At 36.6% G+C, this 24,130-nt stretch overlaps 1 protein-coding gene across 2 annotated transcripts in view; it reads right to left on the bottom strand.

Annotated features, from left to right (window-relative positions):
• Positions 1–24,130, bottom strand: part of LOC145984013 (cyclin-D-binding Myb-like transcription factor 1) — a 101,207-nt gene that overhangs the window by 11,362 nt on the left and 65,715 nt on the right. For both annotated transcript variants that reach the window (XM_083117321.1, XM_083117322.1), the window contains exons 8-13: positions 20,784–21,012; positions 20,220–20,371; positions 16,597–16,800; positions 12,890–13,116; positions 7,974–8,094; positions 1,792–1,953 (exon numbers count right to left, since the gene is read on the bottom strand). In XM_083117321.1, the coding sequence (XP_082973447.1) occupies positions 1,792–1,953; positions 7,974–8,094; positions 12,890–13,116; positions 16,597–16,800; positions 20,220–20,371; positions 20,784–21,012 (1,095 nt within the window). The remainder of the gene's footprint in view (positions 1–1,791; positions 1,954–7,973; positions 8,095–12,889; positions 13,117–16,596; positions 16,801–20,219; positions 20,372–20,783; positions 21,013–24,130) is intronic.

Genomic DNA, 24,130 nt, shown 5'->3' with positions numbered 1-24,130 from the left:
AGAACAAACAAAGAAGAAACTGTCATCAATAATGGACTTCGTTAGGAAGTAGTTGGGGGATGATTCAGTGAATTTCATCAAGGACAAACTGTGACAACTGACAAAACTGACAAAAGGGTACCATATACTGTATTTATGCATATATAAGGCACGTGCTGGTTTTTATTTAGGTTCTGCATCTGAAATATTGCTTGTGTGTCCATAAAATTGACAACATGGGAAAGCATAAAGCAGTAATTCAACCTCCTTTTTTATTTCTTTCTGCAGCTTGCTTCGAAAATTAGCACACTATCCTGATAAGACTTCTCTTCTTCAACACATGCAGTGTGTTGTCCTTTAAAACTCATTCAACCACCTGTTTCCCCCTCCCTTCCATTCAAGGCAAACATCGCCTGCCCTTATCAGCTAATAACCACAATGACTCATTTGGAAGACAAACGATATTGTTTTGAATCTGCGGCTTCACAAGACTGTTTTGCTTTGATGATTACGAAATATGAACACCGGACACAAAGCGAGGAGTTAAAAGACAAGCCAGTCTCTGTTCTTATGCTGCTTTCTGAAAAACAAAACCATAACTCTTATCTTGCAGCTAACACTATAATAAACATTTTGAATACTCAGAGCAGTGCAAGAAGAATGCAGGTTCTAAGTATAATGTAATATAATATAATCGGTGCTTTTCTTCAGAAGCATTCATGTGCTGAAAATAAGTCACAAAATGTTCAACATAGGAAAGAATGCAGAGACAAATAAAAACCAAAAGAAACGTTATTTATGGGGAGATTGTTAGTGGAAAAGGGAAGTTAGCCCTGTTCCTAAAGGCAACAAAAAACATTGATTCGGCCTCCCCGATGGCACAGTGGTAGTGTCGTTAGTTGCCTTGTAATCAAGGGGTCACGAGTTCGATTCCCGGTGGAGGCACATAGTGGTTCGGATCCCACTTTAAACTGTAGGTCCAGTCCTGTGCTTAAAGTGGACTTAAAACACCAAATCAATCAATCAATCAATCAAAAACATTGATTAACGTGAATTTAAATAACAATCCCCCTATTGAACACATAAAAATTCGTAAGTTTGACAAATCTTGTTTTGAGTTCAGTTTATGCTGTTGGGCTAATCGACACTGGATACCTATGCAGTTTAAAGTGTGATCTGCATAACTGAAATATAATACTAGTACACACCCTTAGGGGAATTGGCAGGGACTGACAGAAAGAAACAAGAACATACTAATGAGAGAAAAACGTACTAGCACGAAAGTATAATTGCGATTTCACTGTATTAAAATTATGTAATGTGTAATTTTGCACAAGAGTCATTAAAAAGAAAAGCCTAAGCACAATTGTAACACTTTTTTTTGGCATGTGGGTGGTCTGGGGTGGATCAAAATTGGTACAAAAATTGGTCCAACAATGACCCCTTCGAAATAATGACCCTTTTCCCAGGAACTGTGAAAGGTTGTATGTAGTATCAAGAGTTGACTGTATGGTGCAGTTGGAGATTAGTCCAATAGGAAATTCATAGTATCTGCTAAAGACCTATGGTTAATTTAAAACAGATCATATACTCAGTATTTTAGTGTATAACAAAAAAATGTACTAAAAATACACTAAAATATGCAGTTTTAAAAAAATGTACAAGTACTGGTACTGAAGTGATATCTGTGAAAACACATGAAAAACTAGAAGTGAATTCAATATTGTTTATACCAGAAACTATAAGAAAAATGCAATTTTGTTGTCAACACACAAAAGTTTTAAAAATTTAATCAATGTAAACTGTTCTCACCATTGAGCATAATATCAGTATTTACAGTTGCCTCAGCAGTTTCTATTTCTGCATCTGAAGATGCATCCAACACTGTTAAACCATCTTCCAATTCTGCATCTGTTTCCGTTCCTTTGTGTTGAGTGGAAGACACTGCCTCACATGATGAAGTTGTGAGTTCAGCTTAATGTAAGAGAAAGATAAATCTAATTAATAAAAAGGATATGCACTACATGTGAAACAAAAACACATTAATAAGAGTATTTGGATTAATATTTTATCACTAAAAATTTAATATTCTGTTTTTTTTTATGCATCTCTTTTCTATCTCTTTGGATGAATTGTGACAAACTGATGATACAGAAGAAACTCCTGCACTCAAAGCACAGACTCTTTGGAGGCAAATTCTTGAGCAAATAACTCAATATACTCAAGTCGCTAAAGTTTCTAGTTATAACAAAACTCTAACAAAAATTTTCATCAAAAACTTAGCCTAAATACAGGCTAAACCAGAACTTAATCTCTGGGAGCCAGCTGGGACAACTGCTATCCCAGTGTCTGTCCCCTTGAGGACAGTAACAGGCGACATCACTAAGGCTGTGCTGGACCTCTGACTGATGCCAGGGCAGCTGTTTTCACATTTTCCTCTTCTTTTGAAAAGCCGCAAAAATATTTAAAAATCTGCAAAATTACATGTGCTTAGAATTCCTCCTACAGCGTTCACACAAATATTCATGTAGTTTGCTTTTGTTGGTGCCTAGATATTTTCAATAGTTTCATGGCTAAAAACAGCTGCCCTAGGATTTTTTAGTTATGTGTTGTTCTTTAATGCATAGGAAGGTATGGTACACACAAATATCAAATCAATTCACTTGGAGCTAGTATTCTTTATGGGCAGTTTTGCAAAAAGTTAATTTTTTTTCCAGTGTAAAAGTATGCACTGAGAAACATTGTTGCCGCATCAATCCTATGGGACAATTCAGGGTGGACAGTATCCAGGATTATGATAAAATTCAAGTATAATTCCCGATTTTCAAGGCAAACTTTCCAAAAATTCAAGGGTACATGCAGATGTTTTCTCTATTTCAACCTTACATATTACAATCTCTCAACCCCCCCCCCCCCCACACACACACACACAAACAAACAAACAAAAATATATTAACAACATAAAGGGTCCATGTAATCATTTCAATGTATCCAAAAATTCTAATTCAATTCAATTGAATGGTGTATATATTTAAAATATTTAATTTAAGATGCAATCATTTCGCATACCCAGATTCAGAATACATCTACTAAAACAAGTCACAAATGTTATGGGATATACTAATATATGAAAAATTGTTAATTCAATTGTATAAGAATTTCAAACTCAAATGTATCTAATCAACTTCAAGATATCTTATCTTGCAAAATTCTTTCCTCTGTCAGATAAATTGTTCTGTAAAGAACACTAACAAAATAAACAGATTGAGAGAGTTCTGTTTTATTTTCCACACAGCTTTCTTTTCCTTCCTCGATACAACCTAAATTGTGAAAAACTTCAATGGCATTTTGATTAATAAAAGTTTCAAATTTTCACGTCTATGGAGAAAAATTCATGCAGAATTCAAGCATAATTCATGCATAATTCCTGGGATTCAAGGAATTCCCGGTGAGTAGCCACCCTCTAATTGCTTGAAATATGCAGTCAATCACTACGAAAGGCCCACTTTTGACATTATGTTGTTTCTTTTTATATTACAATATTTTTTAAAAAGCCTTTACAAAATTTTAAATTTCGGGAAATTTTGGAATTCAGGTTCCACCAGGCCCCTAACACTACACATTAAAAAAAAAATTGTTTCTCATATTATGAACATGCAAATACAAACCACTCAAGATTTGGCCCCTACCTTTGTATAGCAGTAAAAACATATATTACTTGGTAATTAGAAAAATGAACAGTTTCAATCTGAGAAGCATTGTTCAGTTGTTGCATCAGGCCTATGGATACTAATCACATGAGATTTGCATGGAATCATTGCAACAGACCTGCTTTCAACATCACATGACGAATTCCAAAATTTCCCAAACATTATTTATTTTTTCAAAATATTTTGATGGGGGCCACATGATGTCAAAGGTGGGTGTTTTGTAGTGACTTCTCGCAAATCTCAAGTGATTAGCATCCATAGGGATGATGCAATAACCAAATTTGCTCAGCAGATTTTCCTTTTTGAAAAATGCTTTTCCATGGATGCATTATTATTAGAGGCACATATTTTTGGTAAATATGCTTCTCAAATATTTACAACAGAATTAATAAATTTTCCGTGACTTGCAAATTTCAGGAAGTGTCGCATCTGTAAATAAACTCTAAATTTCATGTTTGAGAGTCTATTTCACATTTTGCAGTTCATTTTGCATCATTTCGTGACAAAACAGGGTAGGAAAATGCAACTCTCACCTTTCAGAATCATGAAAAATTAACATTACAATGTGTTATTTCACATTTCGTGTTTCCATCAAAAATGAAATCTGCATGTCAATATTAATTACCCCCCACCCCCTTGCCATAGTATTGAACTATTTTCAACACAACTTTGCATGACTGTAGGAGAATACAGTGCTACATACAACAATAATTATTTCTCATTCACTTCAGTTTATTGTCGTGACATTAACTTTTTATTTTTCTTTTGCTAGCTTTCATTACTGGGAAATAATCTATTCCACTGACAGTCATGTCATCCCCCCCAAATGATTTTATCTCTACAATACAGTGGAACCTCAAATATACATTTCTCAGGGGACCAAGCCGAAAAAATTAAAATGCAGGAAATTGCTGGTAAATAATCACCTCCTTAGTTCTAGTGCTATTATGGAAATCTTGATTTTATGTTCCTGCATTGTAAGCTTTTTAGCCATAGGTTCCTTGCACCACAAGTGGTCAGAAAATCAGTATAGCCCTGTTGCTGCCCAGTACTGACAAAATGACAGTACAGAAATTTTGCACAAAAATACAAGCAATCATATTAACTCTTTCGCTGCGGACTTTTTCAAGCGAATGTGACCTTCGCTGCGTAGTTTTTTTGAGGATTTTTCAAAATTTTAAAAAATTGTAAATAATTATTCTAAAACCCTACTACGTATACTACGTCTACAAAAGTAAATCAGTTTTCTATATAAGTACACTTTAAGGTAGATTTTAATGAAAAAATTATGCTTATGTTACAGTCTAGCACTGACAGGTAGCTTTGAAGTTCTTTTTTGTGTGGTAGATCTCAAAACAAGGAAAATGACACAAAGGGACATTTCCTGGGCAGTTCTTGCAACAGTAAATGGTTTGTTTCCTCTTGCATGTCCCCTTCCCTTTTTTCACACACTGCACTGGCAAAATTGAGCAAACTACACAGTTAGGCTTATGCTTTTTATCAGCCTGCATTTCAATGAAATGTCTCTCAGTCAGTCTTGCTGTAGGAATGACATCAGACAATCTACGACCCACTTTTTTTTGGAGCTGGACGGGAATAGTTCTGCAAAAGTCCATCTACAACTGCATGCCTGTATTCACTTGCTATCATATTCTTCTTGTTAGCATGATTGAACGTAATTCTTCCATTTACCAGAGCCACCTCAATAAAAAAGTACCATAAAACTTGATACCATTTACTTTTTTTGTGAGAGTAACTGTAATTGGTGCATAACTGGTCAAATTTGTCCACTCCATTCATGCAGTGATTATAATTGACAACCAGCTGTGGTTTCATGACAGTTTCATATCCTGTAGGTGATTTCTTGGTTATTTTCCTAACTGACATTCAGAAGTGTGAAACGTAGAAAGCATATTTACACGACCTGTATCTTGCCAGGCACAAGCCAACATTTTTTGTGAACTACTGTACCAAAATTTAGGGCTGTCACCTTTCTTCATTTTCATATTCCTCATTTCAAGGGGTAGTCCTTTTCTGTTAGATCTCACTGTTCCACATGCACCAATTCCTGCCAAGGATAAATGTTCAAAAAGTGAAGGGCTTGAAAAAAAATTGTCTACATACACTATTCTACCACGGTCTTCAAAACCTTCAAGCAAGTGTTTTACAACCCTCTCCCCTAAACTTCCTCCAGCACCATTATCATCGTATTGTTCCCCAACATATGTATCAAACCAGCAAAGATAACCAGTTTTACTATCACACAGAGACCATAATTTCACTCCCCACTTGGTACAAGGTTTTGAAGGAAGGTATTGTTTGAACCATAGTCTTCCTGTAAATTTCAGCATAGATTCATCTACCGACAAACACTTCCCTGGTTGTACATTATGTAAGTAAATGCTTTCCAATTCATCTATTATGGGCCTCACTTTGAACAAAAGGTCATATCCGGGAGTCCCCTTTGGTATTAGATTGTCGTTATTATTGAAGTGGATAAATGATCTTAGTAAACAATAATCATCTCGTGCCATAACTGATCAAAAGTTTGGTGTAGCACAAAGCCCATCTTTTTGAGCAAAGTACATGTTTACTGTTGGTTTTTTACAAAGTCCCATGCTAATGTCGATGGCAACCATGCCCGAATGTCATCTGCAGAGCACCCATGCCAAGAATGATATCTTGAACGAGGAGGAAAGTCATACGTCTTGTCCAGGAATTGATATGCATAGTGATTTGTTTCATTTGCAACAATATCAAATAAGTGGTCTGGCATAAACTGCTGGAATGATTTGTATGGAGTTTCAAAATTGGTAAGATCACCACTAACCTGCAAGTCGAAAGAATCACCATCACATAAGGTGAGATTTTTTGAGCGGGTACTACCATCCATCATAGACCAACTATGAACACCACCATTTACAGAATCACTTCACATTCTGAACACGAATCTGTGCCACTCACTAACTCATCGTCAACACAGTCACTTTCTCCATCTTCTTCACCACTAATTACATCTGATCTACTAAATTCACAGTCCGAAATAACATCCAAAAGCTCTGTCACGTCTTACGCGCTGCCATTCTTGTTTACATACGCACGGTGGTACACGAAGTTCATTTGTTCAGAAAAGAAGCACGATTTGTCCTTGAAAACTAATTGAAATGAAAGCCGCTAGATGGCAGCATCATCCAGTAATGACTTCACTCGACACCGGCAGCGACGAGAATATTTCAAATCGACTGCAGTCGCTTTCCGTAAGTTACGCATATTGAACCAAAGCGACTCAAGTCGCTTCCCGCAGCGAAAGAGTTAAAAAGGTTATGTAGCATAAGAAGCAGAACTGAACTGATACTACTTTGGACCAATACCAACATTGTTACATAGATTTTCCCATTCCTACTGATTCCAACACCAATATTGGAACATTGTAATGATTTAAATTTGTTCAGAATATTTACAAAAATTATGTTGGAACTATACAATCTACTGGAGATTATTTCACTTTAAAATACAGTATTCACAAGTTCAAACATACTAGATAATCAGAATATTACAATCACTGTTTAATCACAAAATTCATATTTTCACAATTACTGGTGCAAAACCAATGTAAATTTAGAATATTGCATAATTTACAGCATATTTAGACTGTGAAAATGTTGCACAGAATTTTGCAGACTGTGAAATATACAGATTCTAGAAACATATCTGCAGGTATCGGTGACTAAATTTCAGCCAATATTTTTTGATTGTTTGTTGTTTTGAAGTCCACTAGACCAACAGTTTAAAAGCAATTAAAACCACTGTGCAACGTATCTAAAGATATCTGTTTGGTGGTTATGCAGAGATAAGTAATTTACTCTAAAAAGTTCATGTTCGCATAGAAAAACTACGTGATTGATTTCGCCACCTGTCTGGTGGCTTTGTCAGGCATTTACTGAGAAAGGGACGAAAAATGGAAAAATGAAATATGAACTCTGTAGAGAGTAAATTACTGTGCAATGTCCCTCCACTATGGATTGAACCCATGACTCTTGATTGCAAGACTAAATCAACATGCAAATGAACTACTGTTGGCTTTTCTTCAGAATGAAGAAGAGCTGAAGAAGTTCATATAAATTGAAATGGAGTAAAGCTTAACTGGTTAAGTGTTAAAATATATGATTTAGGACAAATTAAGTTTTGCTAGTGCTGAGAATTCTCTACATAGAATGAATGAAGAAATGGAATTTTTATAATATAGCTTATCATAACACAAAAAAAATTATACACAAAAGTTACCTCCAACAACATCTGCAGCATCCGAATGAAAGAGAGATGTTGCTTCTGCACTTGAAATTATAAGCTGGGCTGATGGATTTACCTGCACTGTTACATTCTCATTACTTGCTAAGGATTCAGCCTGAAAATGAGAAAATAAATTACATACAGTTCTTTATGTGTCTCCAAAGTTACATATTCAACCAAATAAATGCATTAATTAACACTGACAAAATGAAACACTTTTGACATATATACTATATACTGATAGGACCCTCTAACAAATGCAATTTTTTTAAAAATACATCCTTTGTCAGAAAGGTTCTAGGATTGCCAATAATGAAAATAACTTATTAAATAATGACCCCTGCCCACTCCACAGTCAACATACTGCCACCAGTGTGTCTGAAGCTTTTGGAAGCAGCTGGAGAACACTTCTTTCAGAGTGCTTATCACCTCATTCATTGTTGTCATTTGGGTTGCTGAAATGTCACCTTCCCACCTTCTATCAGTGTATTTTTCAGTTGGGGAAACAAAAGGAAATCATATGGAGTGCTCTTTACTTTGTGCTTAGCAAGAAATTCATGCACTGTGAGAGCAATGTGTGGCCAGAAATTCAGTCTTCTCTTTCCCAAATCTTCCATAAAATTTTCTGCATGATAAGAGATATTGAGTTCATCACGACATGTGTACTGTTACATGAGAGTTTTATCATAGTCTGTTCCTCATGCAAGCCACATTGCAAAGAGTATGCATATATGGCTAAAGGCCACTCAGATATTTGAGTGTAATCCACTGGCACTGTGCTCTTAACAAGCTCCTTGAGCCATTCAAAAGTTTGTGATAATGCTTGGTATCAATAGGCTTGTAAAAGCTTTCAGTTTTCAGCGACTATCTTCTACAGTTTTAACACAATCCATGATACAGTGGAATCTTGATTACACGTTTTTCTGGGGACCACGCTGAAAAAAATTAAAATGCAGGAAAATGTAAAATCTAGGAAAATGTAAAATTAAGGTATGTAAAATTAGGGTTCCACTGTATTTGCCCTCTGCTCTCTTTCCATTGTCACCCATTGTCAACAATAAACCACTGCTCACACACACAACATATTATAAGGGTCTGCCTACTATCTGGAAGAATTCCACTAAACTAACTTTCAAGGATGTGTAGATTTAGACCACATGTCCCAACACTGAATAGAAAGAATGGGACAACTTTGGTGTAATCACGTCACACATTAACACAGTTCTACAACTTTTCTGAAAACATTCGCCCTTGATGGGAAATGTTCTTAAAATATGTATACTAAATAATGAGAGATATGAATAGAATAGAAAATTTCGCTAATGCGGTACATTCTGGCTCAAGTTGTATCCAGCATGTGAAAACCTCTTTTTATATAGAAAGTTCATTATGAGCTCAAGGTTTCAGACCTCAAAGTTATGATATTCAAAATTACCCACTTCTGCTTCTAACCATTCACTATTCTCTATTTTATAACTGATCTGCACTTTCCATTTCAATCTTTGAATATAAAATGCCCCAACAAACAGTAAAATTAAATATGTCTGTGCATGGAACCACTTTCACTCACTTATATTTGATTGAGTGTCCAACCCTCAAGGGTGTTACACTCGAGTGCATACAATAGAATATCACTTGGAATGTGGCAACAATCGTAGACACATATATGTAAATATCTGACTTGTTAGTTTCAGCTCACACTCATGTATTTCATTTTCATATATTACTGTGTACTGGTAAGATAGACTGAACTACATTTTAACATGGAGATGACAGTTTCATGGCCACGTAAGTCTATTAAACTATTGAATATCGAATGTGTGGGGAAAGTACGTTGAAGAGCTCTACCAGAAAGAGAATCGCCCAGACAGTCTGAATGTAGAAAATGAAGACGACGTGCCTGACGATGAGAAAGGATACTATATCCTGAATGAAGAATTTGAGCAAGCACTCAAAGAAATGAGGAATGGGAAAGCAACGGGCACTGATGAAATTCCTGTTGAACTTATCAAATGCCTGGGAGACGGAAAAAGAGAAATACTGCACTTATGCAATGAAATCTATGAGAAAGGGGATTGGCCACAAGATTTCACGGAGACTGTTTTGGTACCTCTGCAGAAGAAAAGCAATGCCAGAAAATGTTCTGAGTACAGGACAATCAGTTTGATATCTCACTCGGCAAAAATTCTTCTAAGAATTCTGAACAGACGCCTATACTCGAAGGTCAGTGGCGAGTTAGAGGAAGAACAGTTTGGTTTCAGGAAAGGAAGAGGTACAAGGGATGCAATTGGTTTACTGAGGACCATTGGGGAAAGATATTTAGAGAAAGGAAAGGAGGTGTTTGTAGTATTTGTAGACCTGGAGAAAGCCTTTGATAGAGTGAATTGGGTTAAACTTTTAGAAATTCTGAAGAAAATTGGTGTAGATTGGAAAGAGAGAAGACTTCTAAGCAACTTATACATGAATCAACGAGTTAAAGTGAGAACAGGAGACGAAATGACAGAAGGCTGTGAAATTGGAAGAGGAGTACGACAAGGATGCTGCCTATCGCCTACTTTGTTTAATATTTATTTAGAAGATATAGTGAAAACTTGTTTCCAGGGCACAGGAGGTGTCAAATTAGGAGGAAGAAGAATAAACTGCATAAGATTTGCTGATGACATGGCATTATTCGCTGAGGATGAAATAACCATAAATAGTATGTTAGAAGAGTTAAACAGCAGCTGTGAGCAGTATGGGATGAAGATTAATGTAAAGAAGACAAAGGCAATGGTTATAGGACGGAAACCAAGGAATATTAATGTGAGAGCAAACAGTGAAAGAATCCAGCAAGTGGATAGCTTCAAGTACCTCGGATGCACTATAAGCAGTGACATGAGCTGCAACCAAGAAGTGAAAATGAGAATCGCAATAGCAAAAGAAGCTTTGAATAGAAGAAAAAATGTTTTTTGTGGACCCATGGACATAGGTCTAAGGAAGAGATTAGTGAAATGTTTTGTGTGGAGTGTAGCACTATATGGTGCAGAAACCTGGACGTTGAGAAGAAATGAAGAGAAACGACTCGAAGCTTTTGAAATGTGGACATGGCGAAAAATGGAGCGTGTAAAATGGACGGACAAGGTAAGAAACGAAGCCGTACTGAAAAGAGTTGGTGAAAAAAGATCTATACTGGAGACCATCAAGAAGAGGAAAAGAAACTGGTTAGGACACTGTCTAAGAAGAAACTGCCTGCTAAGAGATGCCTTGGAGGGAATGGTTGAAGGAAGAAAAGTCCGTGGAAGAAAGAGATAGTCCGTGGAAGAAAGAGATATCAGCTTATGGATGATATTAAATTAACTGGGTCATATGCTATTACGAAGCGTAAGGCAGAGAACAGGGAAAGCTGGAGATTGCAGTGAAAAACCTGCCAATTAGGCAGAAAACAATGAATGAATAATATCTAAACAACAGCGAATGTAAACCACATGAATGCTCTAGAAGGAATTCTAAGCTGATGTAATTTTTCAGATTCTGTAATATCATAACGGTTTCTTGAAAGAAGAAAATTGGAAAAAGCTGCCCTGGCATCGGGCAAAGGTCCAGCTGAGCTACGATCCATATTTGAAGACCCGCTATCACAGAGAAAGTATGGTTATATGTGTACTATTGGGCTTCAAGTGTATACTGCTTGTTTTGCCTGTTCGAGTGTTATTTGCTCAAGCGAAGCAGCTCTAAATTTTGTACACTATCTAGTGTCATGCATGCAAACTATTTCGCACTTGAGTGAAATCCTCTTGCTGCAGCGCTCTACTGTATACTAATATCTTCATATGTACTATTTTCCCCCTAACATGGTAGATTAAATTTCACTTTACACTAAAATAATTATAGAAAAAGTATTCAATAATACAACTTTTGACAAAAACTTCCTTTCAAAAGTCATATGACAAATGCAAGTAAACAATGTAGTAGCCTTTGACAAAATCTTATATCAAAAGCTTGCTACTGAAAATAAACTTCACATACAAAAGACATACCATGTAATCACATATTTGTCTCTCATATGTGTTCGTTATTTCTGGCATTACATATACATGAAGCACAAAAACATATTTATTTAAAAATATGAATACCTACTCTTCTTTAAAAACAAACAGTATAACAATATAATTGAAAGGAAAATAATATATCTTGACAATTAAGCAGATCAGAATGTTACATTGCATAAAGAAAACAGATATGTGTTTGCAGGAAAATGAAATATTTTGACACTTCTATACATTTAAAATAGGGTTAAGCAGATACAACTTTGAACTGATACCGATGCTGATACTCTTGCCAATTCCCACCAATACTGATACTGATACTCGAAATTTGCAATAATTAAAAGTTGTTCAAAATATTAATCAATATTGATAGGTAAACACTCTTCTCCAATTATATGCATCAATTTAGAATATTTAAGAATTACCTCAGAATATAAAAATAGATGTTAAGTAATCACAAAATACAATTTTTCATGCAGAATTGGTGCAAAATAAAAATGAAGTTTGAATTTTGCATAATTTACAGGATAATTAGACTCCGCAAAAGTTTCTTACAGAATTTTTGCGGACCCCGTGAAAGACCAATATGACAGAATAGTATTGGCTGGTATCGGTAGATGAATTCCAACCAATACTTTCCGAGACCAATACATCAGTATTAGCTCAGCTCTAATTTTGAAGCAAATATGGTGCACAACAACACAATATAAAAGGCCCTTTGTAGCCCTTCATTTTCATGTCGTCTTGTGTGCTATATTTGTATCCTGATTTTAATCCAGGTAAGACCTTATTCTGTTGTGTTACTATTGACATGCAAGAAATATCCTATCAATAGATGTTATTTTATGGGTCACTGTATTAAATGAAAGTGAGCATAATACTAACCGGAACTGTGTGAATGAAGACTCCCTGGCTTGATGCCTGATCTGTTGCTAAACTTGTAGTTACTGGACATCCAATTAAAATTGTTGGAGTTGAGGTTACCAGATTGTGTGGTAAAACTTCCACTGCAGATGTAACCTGACAGGTTGGATTACTCACAGTTGTCACACTAGTTCCACTATCATCCTCTACTATTTGGCTTGTAAGGGCAGAAGTAACTATTGGAGTCACTAGATTAAAGTGTAAAGGAAATCTTAAATATTGACAACACAGTAATGTAATACGTCAAAAGTGTATTTTATGATGGTAGGTTAAAAATACAGGATATTTTAAGCTGCATGAAGCAAACGCCACAACTTTCATATGTATAAAGGAACATCTAGCTTCCCTCAAAGGTTGTTGCATAAGGAAATAATGGCAAACTTTGTCAAATGCTGAAGCAATGGAGTTTACAACTAGGGATGGATGATATCGGAAATTTGATATTGTGATATATTGTCAAGAAAATATCATCACAGATGATATGATATGATATTTTTTTTCCATATCGTGATATCAGCAATATATCATCTCCATGATATATATTGCCAAATATCATGATGATATATTGCTGATGCAATATACAGAGTTTCTATAAATTAGTTATACAAAAGTAACTGTTAATTGTGAAGAAAGTGTATGTGTAACAGAAATGGTTTATACATCAATGAATACAGCATATCTCTAAGTTTATTGTCGCACGTTGTTAGTTTCAGATGCCACCACTGGAGGCATGAGCATTTCTTTATCTGACACAAGTACCAACTTGGATTGGTCGTGGGGGACGATTCCATGGCCACCTCATTTGCCTGATTGGTCGCCCATGGATTTCTCTATCTGGGGTTACATTAAAGAACGTGTGTTTGTCCCCCTCTTCTACGCAACATCGACGAGGTGGCCATGGAATTGTTCCACCACAACCAATCCAAGTCAGTACTTGTGTCAGATAAACAAACACTCACACCTCCAGTGGCAGCATCTGATACTAACAATGTGGGACAATAAACTTGAAGATATGCTGTATTCATTGATGTATAAACCATTTCTGTTACACATACACTTTCTTCAAAATTAACGGTTACTTTTGTATAACTAATTTATAGAAACCCTGTATATCGCTAAAATATCATGACAATATACTGTCAACATGATATATATTGCCAATTATCATGATGATATATTGCCAACATGATATATATCACCAAAATATCATGATAATATATCGCCAACACAATATATATCACAAAAATATCATGATGATGATGATATATCATCTAGTTGATATCACCGGGATATTTTTTCAATATCGTGATATACCACCAAACACTATTCACAACAAGCTGGGAGTCAATGTGAAGCTGACCCTCCACCCCAATGGCACACTTCAGAGGGGTGGGAAAATCACTGGACACAATGAACCATCTCCCACACTTGCATTTTTTGTGCACTTTTTGTTATTGCAGCAACAATAATAAATCTAATGGATAAGAGAGATGACATGCAAGGCAATACACTCCCAAATGGGGCATGTGCCTTTGGGATGGGGAGATGTCACACATGCAAAATGCTGGTTGCAAATACGTCCATTCCATCCTCTTTACTAAGCCCTAGTATGTGATCTAAGAGGCTCCAAAAGTACACCAGTTCACTTCACAAATTCTCCACCGAGTAGACAGATCAGAAGAAAAATGATCGGAAAGTAAAATTGGCAATGAGGCATTTTCAGCAAATGCCAGAAGGCAATGAGTGAGAAATAAAGGAAAGGTTGATACAGGACAATGTGCTTTAGTGATTATTAAAATATCCAGGATATCCTGAGTTCGTTTGCACCAAGCCACTGTCCAAAAACTTTTCAAACTCATGGTCTCCCCGGGCTCCATGAAGACAGATGCAGATGAAGACATAGACAATGGTAGGCATGGAATAGCACAGGAGTGATGCAGGGTGTTCTTCAAGATCGAAATAAGAGTCACTCAAAGCATTTAATATAAAAATTGCACATAAAGTAACAAGTAGCCCATATAGATGTAAACAGCTACTGCTTGTAAGAAGTTTGTTATGTTAACCAAACAAGAGTAGGGACTAACCACAACAATGATAGCTGCATCACTACAAGAGTAACTGAGAGTGACTATCTAACCTATGAACTTCAAAACATAGGAAGGTGATTCATGTGCCAGGGAAAGCAAGACATGGTAGCAATGACTGACTATACTGAAATGAAGTACTACTTCTGCCCAAGACTGTTTTTTACAATGATCTCTCTAAAATAATGGTGGTGGTTACCAAAATTAATTGAGAATAATAAAAACTAGTTTCAAGGATAACTGAGTACTTTATTTCAGTATATTAATAGAAAGTTGGAGTATTCAAGTGTGCCTCTTGAAGAAAAATGCAAAATGATATAAGATCCAATGAATCCAGATGTGATAAGGTCCATCTTCTTTTAAATGCATTAAGAGTTTAATCAGTTTCCCGGTCCCCTTCCACATCAATCAGTCAGGGACAATAAGGAGGAGTAAGATCTCTGACTGGCGAAAGGTGAACATGTCTCCCATCTTGATTATTTTGCTTTAGAACAAGCTGCAGCAAAGTAATATTTTATAATAAGCAAGAGAAACCTGTCAGTTGGCTTTATTTCTGATCAAGAAATTATCTGCATAGTATTCTGATTGACTGTGTAATGGTAGCAATTCTACTCTGTGTTAATAAAATTTTACTCAAGTTTAAAAAGTTTGCTATGAGCCTATGGCATATTTGTATGTGCATGTGAAATTCCTTTGGAGTTCCTAGAGGCCAAGTTCTTTTCTAAAAAGGTGAACAAATTTAAAAAATAGAGATGATGTTAACACAAACCATAATCAGGTGATCGATGGACTAACTTTTTGTAAGCTTTTCCTTCAATCCATTTTAACTTGTTCATCTTTTAGTTAATAAAATGGCCTTGAGGAACCATGAGTTCATATCAGATGGGCCACTACTCTGATACAAATAAAAATATATCCAATCAAATGTGTAGCTCTTTGTCTCTTTATGATCTATTTACTGCAGCAACAAGGACAACTGTCAATAACATATGGTAACAATCCAATGTTAAGGTTCATTTCTTGAGAATAATAGTACAAAAGGACTTTTACTATTCAGTATTTTAATTCACTTTGTAAAAAATGTGTGAAAAGAAAAATGCTGTAGAAAGTGCCCAGTATTCAATTTACAAAATTTATTTTGTTACATGGTAATTTTACATAATGGAATACCTGCACATTTAATAAGAAAAGGATGAAATTTGAAGCTTCTCTTTTATATTATTTGTGCACAAAAGATAAGATATATGAAGGTTCTAAGTGTGATAGTTAATACAGAAGTAGATTGCATCTGTACGGGGCATAGATCTCAAGTGCTACCTGGAATGCTCTGGCTAGTAACTAAACAGCTGGGGAGGGAGGGAGGGAGGGGGGAGGGGGGAGGAGAGAGAGAGAGAGAGAGAGAGAGAGAGAGAGAGAGAGTGAGTGAGTGAGTGAGTGAGTGAGTGAGTGAGTGAGTGAGAGTGAGTGTGTGTACAAAATATCTTACCTTTACTGCACCTGAACTATTGGAAATAAATTAATATTAAACAGTTTCAATGGATTAATAGTAAAAAGTTTTAAATCTTATCTCATTTCTACCCATACCTTGAGTATCTAATATCACAGGTGTAGTTACAATTCCAAGATGTGGAACAATTAATGCTGTTGGTGTAACATTTGCAATATCTAATGCTGATGGTGTTTGCACTCCAGTGTCAACAGTAACTGGAAGATTCACAGTAGAAATGTCTGCATCCGAGGTCTTTCCTAGTATTTGAGGTTGTGTTAGATACAACTGGCGACAAATCTCTAAAAAATAAATAAATAAAATATTTACCAATATGCAATAAATGAAGCAAAAATATTACACATGTATCCAACTGTATGTTAATAAAACTATTTTGGTGGTCCAATACAAATATTCTGTGTGGTTTGGCAGGGAGAATGATTGCTTTTCATCAAATGTAACACTGATGTGCATTAAGCCATTCAGAGCTGTGCATCTTGTGCCTAGTTGCTATACATGTGCTCTTGCCATCATGCAAACTTGTGTATTTATAGACACACTTGCTGCTTCTTTCTTTTCACATGAAGAGATGCAGTTAGTGTTATTTTATGATGATGAAGTGGTAAGTATAAAAGCTACGTTAATGAATAATATGTACATTACTACCAGGTGTGCGGGTTAATAATTCTTAATTTCATCGCTGGATGGCGCTGGAAGCAAGGGTTGGTGCATAGTCTCAACTGTTACGTCAGTGTGTTGCCAGGACAGTACCTATCAAAGCACCGTGGATGTGCAACAGAGTGTGGTAAACATGTCGACCTTCAAACCAAATAAGAAGCATGTGTCCTGCTTTTCTTGTTCAATCAAAAGAAAAACGCGAGTGAAAGCCATCGTATCCTTGTGGAAACGTACGGTGACAATGTCCTAATGCAACACGCGTGTGTGCGTTGGTTTCGACGATTCAAAAGTGGTGATTTCGAATTGAAACACAAAGATCGCCTGGGCCAGCCGAAAAGATTCCAAGATGCCAAATTGCAAGCACTGTTAGACAAGACGATACGCAAACGCAACAACAACTGGCAGAGTAGTTAAATGTTGGTCGCCAAACCATATCTGATCGTCTTTATGCCATGGCAAAGATCCAGATTGGGCAACAAGACACAGAAAAGTGATTTTGCAGCACGACAATGCCTCATCACACAGAGTGAAAGGCGTCAGAGACACCATTTCTGCACTTGGCTGGAAATTCTTGCCCCACCTGCCATACACACCAGACTTAGCCCCTTCTACTACCACTTGTTTTCATCAATGTCTCGCTCACTTTCCCAGCAACACTTCAACAATTACGAAGATGTCGAACAATGGCTTGCTGACTGGATCACCTCAAAATGTGAACGATCTTTCTGTTAGGGCATCCACAATTTGACGGACAGATGGGCAAAATTTATAGCTAGCGATGGCGCATACTTTGAATAAAGCATTTGTTACCTTTCTCCCCAGATACACTTGTTTTCTTTCGGATCAATTAAGAATTATTAACCGGCACACCTGGTATGTGAATAAGTACTAAATGCAACAAGGATTTCATCTTTGACTTTAAAGGATGATTTTTAGCAACTTGAAAACCTATAAGACCACTCCATGTTTTATTAAGTGGTCTTAAAATACTTGTGTACACTAGCAAACTCTAGGGTTACAAATACGAAGTAGATATGACGTTAGGCGTGATCTGATTGGTGCTGCACAATACTAGCTCAAGTGTTCAAGAGTGACAAGGAAGGCTGGAACACTCGAGTTCTGGGTAGCATGCCAATCAGATACACTGCACGTACACTAACGCCATTCATGTAAAGTTCATTAGATCTAATTTGTAAAACAGTAGAGTTAGTCTGTGTATTTAAGTTAACCTGTGTGTTTAATGGAACGGGAGAAGGGTTCCAAAGGATTTCTGTTACCATTAGTATATTTTGCAATTTGTTTTCACAAGATGTGTAATAAAAGCCATGTTAATATATCTATTTATCAGTTTTCCTTGAAGCATTCTGGTAATAATATTAACTTCTTAATTTCCAATGAACTTCCTCGAGACACATAGGACTCTCTATGTACGCTCCACTGCGCGAACACATCAGCCTCGATTCCTTCCGGAAGTTTTCCTCAAAGGAATCGAGGGTGGTGATACCTACCAGAGATTTTTCATCTACTTTTCTGCATGGCATCACATCTGTACTACAGTGCATCAAAAAGCAAAGTTGTGATATTTTAAGATTTTATTGTGGTAAACACAGTTGGAATATTGAGTTAGAAGCAATTTATTGTATTCTTGTTGCCTTTTACTTCTTGATTGAAACCAAGACTTAGATAAAACTCAAGTGTAATTCCAGGTTCTCAAAGCAACAAATAATAACAATTATTGTAATGAGAATTAATTCATACCTACTATTTAATTTAAAAACTGCACTTACTACACAAAATAAACGTATCCCTTCTAATAGTACATTTATGTCATTACCAGAATATTAATGATTGATTGATTTGGTGTTTTAAGTCCACTTTATGCACAGTAAGGCTAATCGGGACTGGACCTACAGTTTAAAGTAAGATCCGAACCACTTGTGCCTCCACCGGGTATCGAACCCGGGACCCCTTGATTACAAGCGACGACACTAGCACTGTGCCATCGGGGAGGCCACCAGAATATTAAGTCTATTCCTGTATAAAGAGGTCCATTTTTGCTTCTCAAATATTTACAGCAGAATTAACAAATATTCCGTGAATTGCATAACTTTCAGGAAAATTCTGACTTCAGAAAGTGTCGCATTGATTTCGTGTTTAAGAGTCTATTTTGCATTTTGCAGCTCATTTCTCATTATTTCGTGACAAAACAGGGTGGGAAAATGCACCTCTCATCTTTCAGAAAGTGAAAAATTAACATTACAATGTGTTATTTCACATTTCGTGTTTTCGTCAAAAACGAAATATGCATGCCTCTATCAATGACACTCCTGGGTCTTGGGAATCTAAAATATCTTCCTAACCTCCGTGGTATCCAAAATTAAGCAATCACTTCACCTGTCTTGTCTAAAATTTTAATGAAAGTCTCAATGCCAATCACCACTTTCAGCGTATATTCTCCTTAGACATTCAAGTAACAATAGAACATTAGATAGAACAAGAACAAAAGAGCACAGTTCAACCTAGATGAGAAAAACCTGGCAAAGTCACAAACTCACACTTTCCCTTCGATTGTGCCCGAGTGTCCCCATGTTGCCGTTAGCTTTCACCCCTTGCTTTCACTGTATGCACTTTTTACCTTCACGATGATACAAGCAGTTGGCACTGACTGAATAATGGTGACAATGATGTGTTGAGGAATGTTGCACATTTTGGAAATGCAAAGGCAGAAGTACATGGTAAACAGCTGATTGCATTGCACAAGTGCACTCCACTCACTCACAGTTAAAAATTATATGACAGTGCCGAAGGGTTTTCTCTTCTTGGTCAAGCTGTTAATAGCAACTGTCCCATAGAATCATCAATGAAACATAGAACCAAGGTTCCACTGTGTGTATACCTAAACCCTGCTGGTGTTTACAATTGATTTATAATGATTTACAATGGTTCACTAGAAATAGTATCTCATATTTTCTGGCATAAAGTGGCTCTATTTATGAGGATAAAACAAAATACAAAACAGCTTTACAAAATGTTGAGAACTTACCTTTAAAAGGAAGATTTTGGTGTCCTTGTAGATGCCGTTTTAAATTCCACCATTTTCCCCGCAACCACTGAGGTGATCTCACAGACAACCATCCTTTAGCCAATTCTGCCCAGTCTATTTCATTTTCTTCTATAACTTCCAAGCACATAAGCCTGAAACAGATCAGTTCTCACCTATACTCTTTTTAATGCACAACATATAATAATGACATTAAATTTGATTATCTGAGTTAATACAGTGGTTTCAATATTTATCATGAAAACATTCTGCAGGAAGGGAATTGTGGCTTCAAATTTTCAGAACATATAGCTAGCAGGAAACATCAAATACATGAGAAAATTTAATGATATTTTGGAAAAATTTATGGAAGTGATAGTTTCTCTGTCTTGCCTCCATGTGCTACTGCTCTTTGGCTACATAAATCCATGTGAACATCTAGAGAATAATCAATAGAAGTGTGCTCTAGTAGTCTAGTGATGGATGTGAGCACTCGAAAATTCTTATTAGTTATAATAACAGGCAATATAGCTTGAATTGCATATCTAATGCATGTTTATATCTTACCTTGCTATAAGTTTGGTGTCATCTTCCCGTGTCCACTCTGAACCACCTGCATGTTTCCAGTTCAGGTAATTTAGCCACTTGGTGCGGCATTGTTTTTCAGATCTACTCATCACACGGTCAGCTACAAGAGACCACGATATTCCTGAAGTCACCTGCTCACCAGGAATTGCATTTGTCAAATCATACACAGCTCGAGCCAAACGTTCTTCTTCATCTGGTAGCCATTTTCCTACAAAACAAAAGGATACATTAGCTGTTTTGATTTTATTTTCTGAATGCAACATGAACAAGATAAAAGAACTGAATAAACATTCAATTAATAGTGTCAACTATTCTTCCTTCAACAGATGAGTTGAGATAAGCCTACTATTCAAGTAACAGATCCAACAAATTTAAAGTCATTGCCAAAGTAGTGCAGTGCACCAGGCAGTGACATATAAAAATACATTCTTGCAGTTAGGACATTTCTTTTTCTTGATCCATTTGCACACAGCCCAAAAGTGGCAGATGGAAACCAAGCCTTTGTGGTGGTATTATTTCTCACGAGTGCTGTCTGTTCAAACCTGAGATTTATCTCTAATGTTCATGGTTCCTCTGAGATGTAGTCCTATCTCTGTATCGAGAAGATTGAAATAAGATCCAATGCTATCGTCTTGGAACACTGTGTGAATCTGGGAATAGATCACTTGTAATTAAAGAACTTGCAGGGGCAAATATACTCTTTAATTCCTGATCTTGCTTCCTTAATTATTTTGGAACTTTGGATGGAGGGTTTGTTGTTAATTAGGTGGATCAGATGGGTTACATGTAATATAAAGATACCTGTTTAGAAGTTGATGCACAGATTCTCTTTCTGTCTATCAGAATGTGTAATAAGATTTGTGACTGTATTGCTCCCCACCATATGGGGATTCCTAAAATATTACCGTCAAAGTAATTCAATCCACTTGTATCTTCCTTGAATGTGGTGAAGTGGACCATTTGCAAGAAGTCACTGAAGGATAGAACTGTGTCTAAAATACAGTACTACACTGTGGGGAACAGTAGTAACAATATTAGTAATTATGTAACACTCATTATCATTCTGATATCAGATACAGAAGACACTGGAATATAGGTACAGAAAGGACTGTATGAATGATTATGCAAGGGTCACAGTACATGCTACACTGAAGGGAAATGTGTACATCAGAAGAACAAATTGGACATCATGATATTGTGAACAGACCTCTAGAAGGGTGTATGATAGGGTGTATCGAATTTTTTTTTTTTTCGAAATTCAAAAACATATAGTGCGCAAAAGTTGCATTATTGTACCAATACATCACACAAAAAAAATTAACCAAATTGAAAGATTTCTAGCCGCTTCTTTGGGCTTGAACTTTTACTTCTTCAATGATATCATTAAGAGTGCACTTGGTGGATTTACAATGTATTGTGTAATTAAATTCATGGGAAAAGGTGAAGAAAATAGCTTTGTGTTTATCTATGAAGCACAATGAACCAGTGAGAATAGAAAATTTTGGGTCTATAGGGTTGGGAATGGGAAGGGGGAGGTGGAGCAGAGGCCAGAGACTGTGGTCACTACATGCTACTGCATGGGCGAAGGGTTGCTGGCAAAGTGGTTCACACGGTTGTGCTAAAAGTCGATGTACTGGAAACTAAAACTCTTCTGAAAAGAGAAGAAAGGAGAGTAAGTAAACGTGCTGCCATAGAAGATGACTTGCAAGAACCATCTACCAGTCGGATGCAAGTGACAGCATGTGATTCAGACAGTTTGTCAGAAGTGGAAACCGTGACAGTGACTTCAAGTGCTTATCCCCTAGAGTCTCGACCAAAGAGACGAAAAAGACAATCTTCAACACAGATGAGGGCATCACTTCCACCTTTAGCTAAAGTAAAGGATAAAACTGGTGTGACTTTAAGAAAGGTCGCTGCTATCGCTTCTGCCGTTTTAGAAGATTTGAACATAATTTCACACAAGGATCAACAGAAAGTGATAAGACAAAAGTAAGGTTCAAAGAGAGGTTGCAAAAAAAACGTAGTTTTGTGCAAAGAGAACTTAATGAAGGCATTAAACCTCAAAGTTTATATTTTGATGGTAAGAAGGATAAGACTGTAATGTTAAAGAAGATTGGTGATCAAAAACACAAAAAAACTGCAAATGAGGAACACTGCGTGTTAGTTGAAGAACCAAACAGTTGATACCTTGGCCATGCATCGGTGTCAGGATCATCCACTGTTATTAACATTGGAAGTTCGATAATTGAGAAGCTGAAAGATAATAATGTGGACTTGATAGATCTGAGGGCAGTTGGTTGTGATGGAACTAATATTAACGTCGGAGTTCGGGGAGGGGACTCATAAAATTTCTTGAGAACCACGTTCAAAGACCTTTGCAGTGGTTAATTTGCCTCCTGCATTTCAATGAATTACCACTTCGACACATGCTGAAGACAATTGATGGACACACAACAGGACCTTATACATTTTCGAGCCCTGTAGGAAAAATGATCCATAATTGTGAGGACAGGCCAGTTACGAACTACGAGGCTATACCTGCCGAAATGCCAGCCTTAGATATAAAAGATTTAAGCTCAGATCAGCAGCTTCTGCAAATATGTTTAGCTGTAATCAGTGGCAAGTGTGACACACGTTTAGGAAACAAGAAGTCCAGAACATTATCTCATGCTAGATGGCTTACTACAGCCTTTACATTTCCACAGAAAACCCAACAGAAGAACTGAAGATTCTTGCTAAGTTCGTTGTGTATGTTTATGCCCCTCTTTGGTTCTTTGAAATCAAACCCGACATGCAAAGATGGTGCTAGGCACTTGTATCTGGCAATTAAGCTCTCAAGGTACCTTGAGGAACCTTTGAAAACTGTAGTGAATAAGGTGATCGCCAGGAATTCGTTTCTTGCTCATCCAGAGAATTTGTTGCTCAGTATGCTGACAGATGATAGGCGTGAAGTCAGAGAAATATCTGTGAGAAGGATTTTAGATGCTTGGGAAAGGAAAACATCCAGTGAAGGGTCAGTTCAAGGTGCCAGAAATAAATTTCATGGCAGAGGACTACATCAACATGATAGACTGGGATGTGTGCCTTGTAACAGAGCCTCCCTTAGTTGCCCATTTGAATTCAGAGAACATTGAGAAGATGGTGGATGACCAGAATATTGCAGAAACAACAATTGCATCCTTCCCGTGTCACACTCAAGCAGTTGAGAGACTGGTTAAAATAGTGAGTGAGGCTTCAGCATCTGTTTGTGGTGAAAGAGAAAGAGATGCTTATATCAAAACTAAACTTGATGCAAGAAAGCAATTACCAACATATGAGAAGAAATC

The sequence above is a fragment of the Lepisma saccharinum genome, chromosome 2 (assembly GCF_977018435.1).
Source record: "Lepisma saccharinum chromosome 2, izLepSacc3.1, whole genome shotgun sequence".
Lineage (NCBI taxonomy): Eukaryota > Metazoa > Arthropoda > Insecta > Zygentoma > Lepismatidae > Lepisma > Lepisma saccharinum.
The sequence above is the reverse complement of the archived record's forward strand: the minus strand, read 5'-3'. Positions and strand labels throughout refer to the sequence as shown.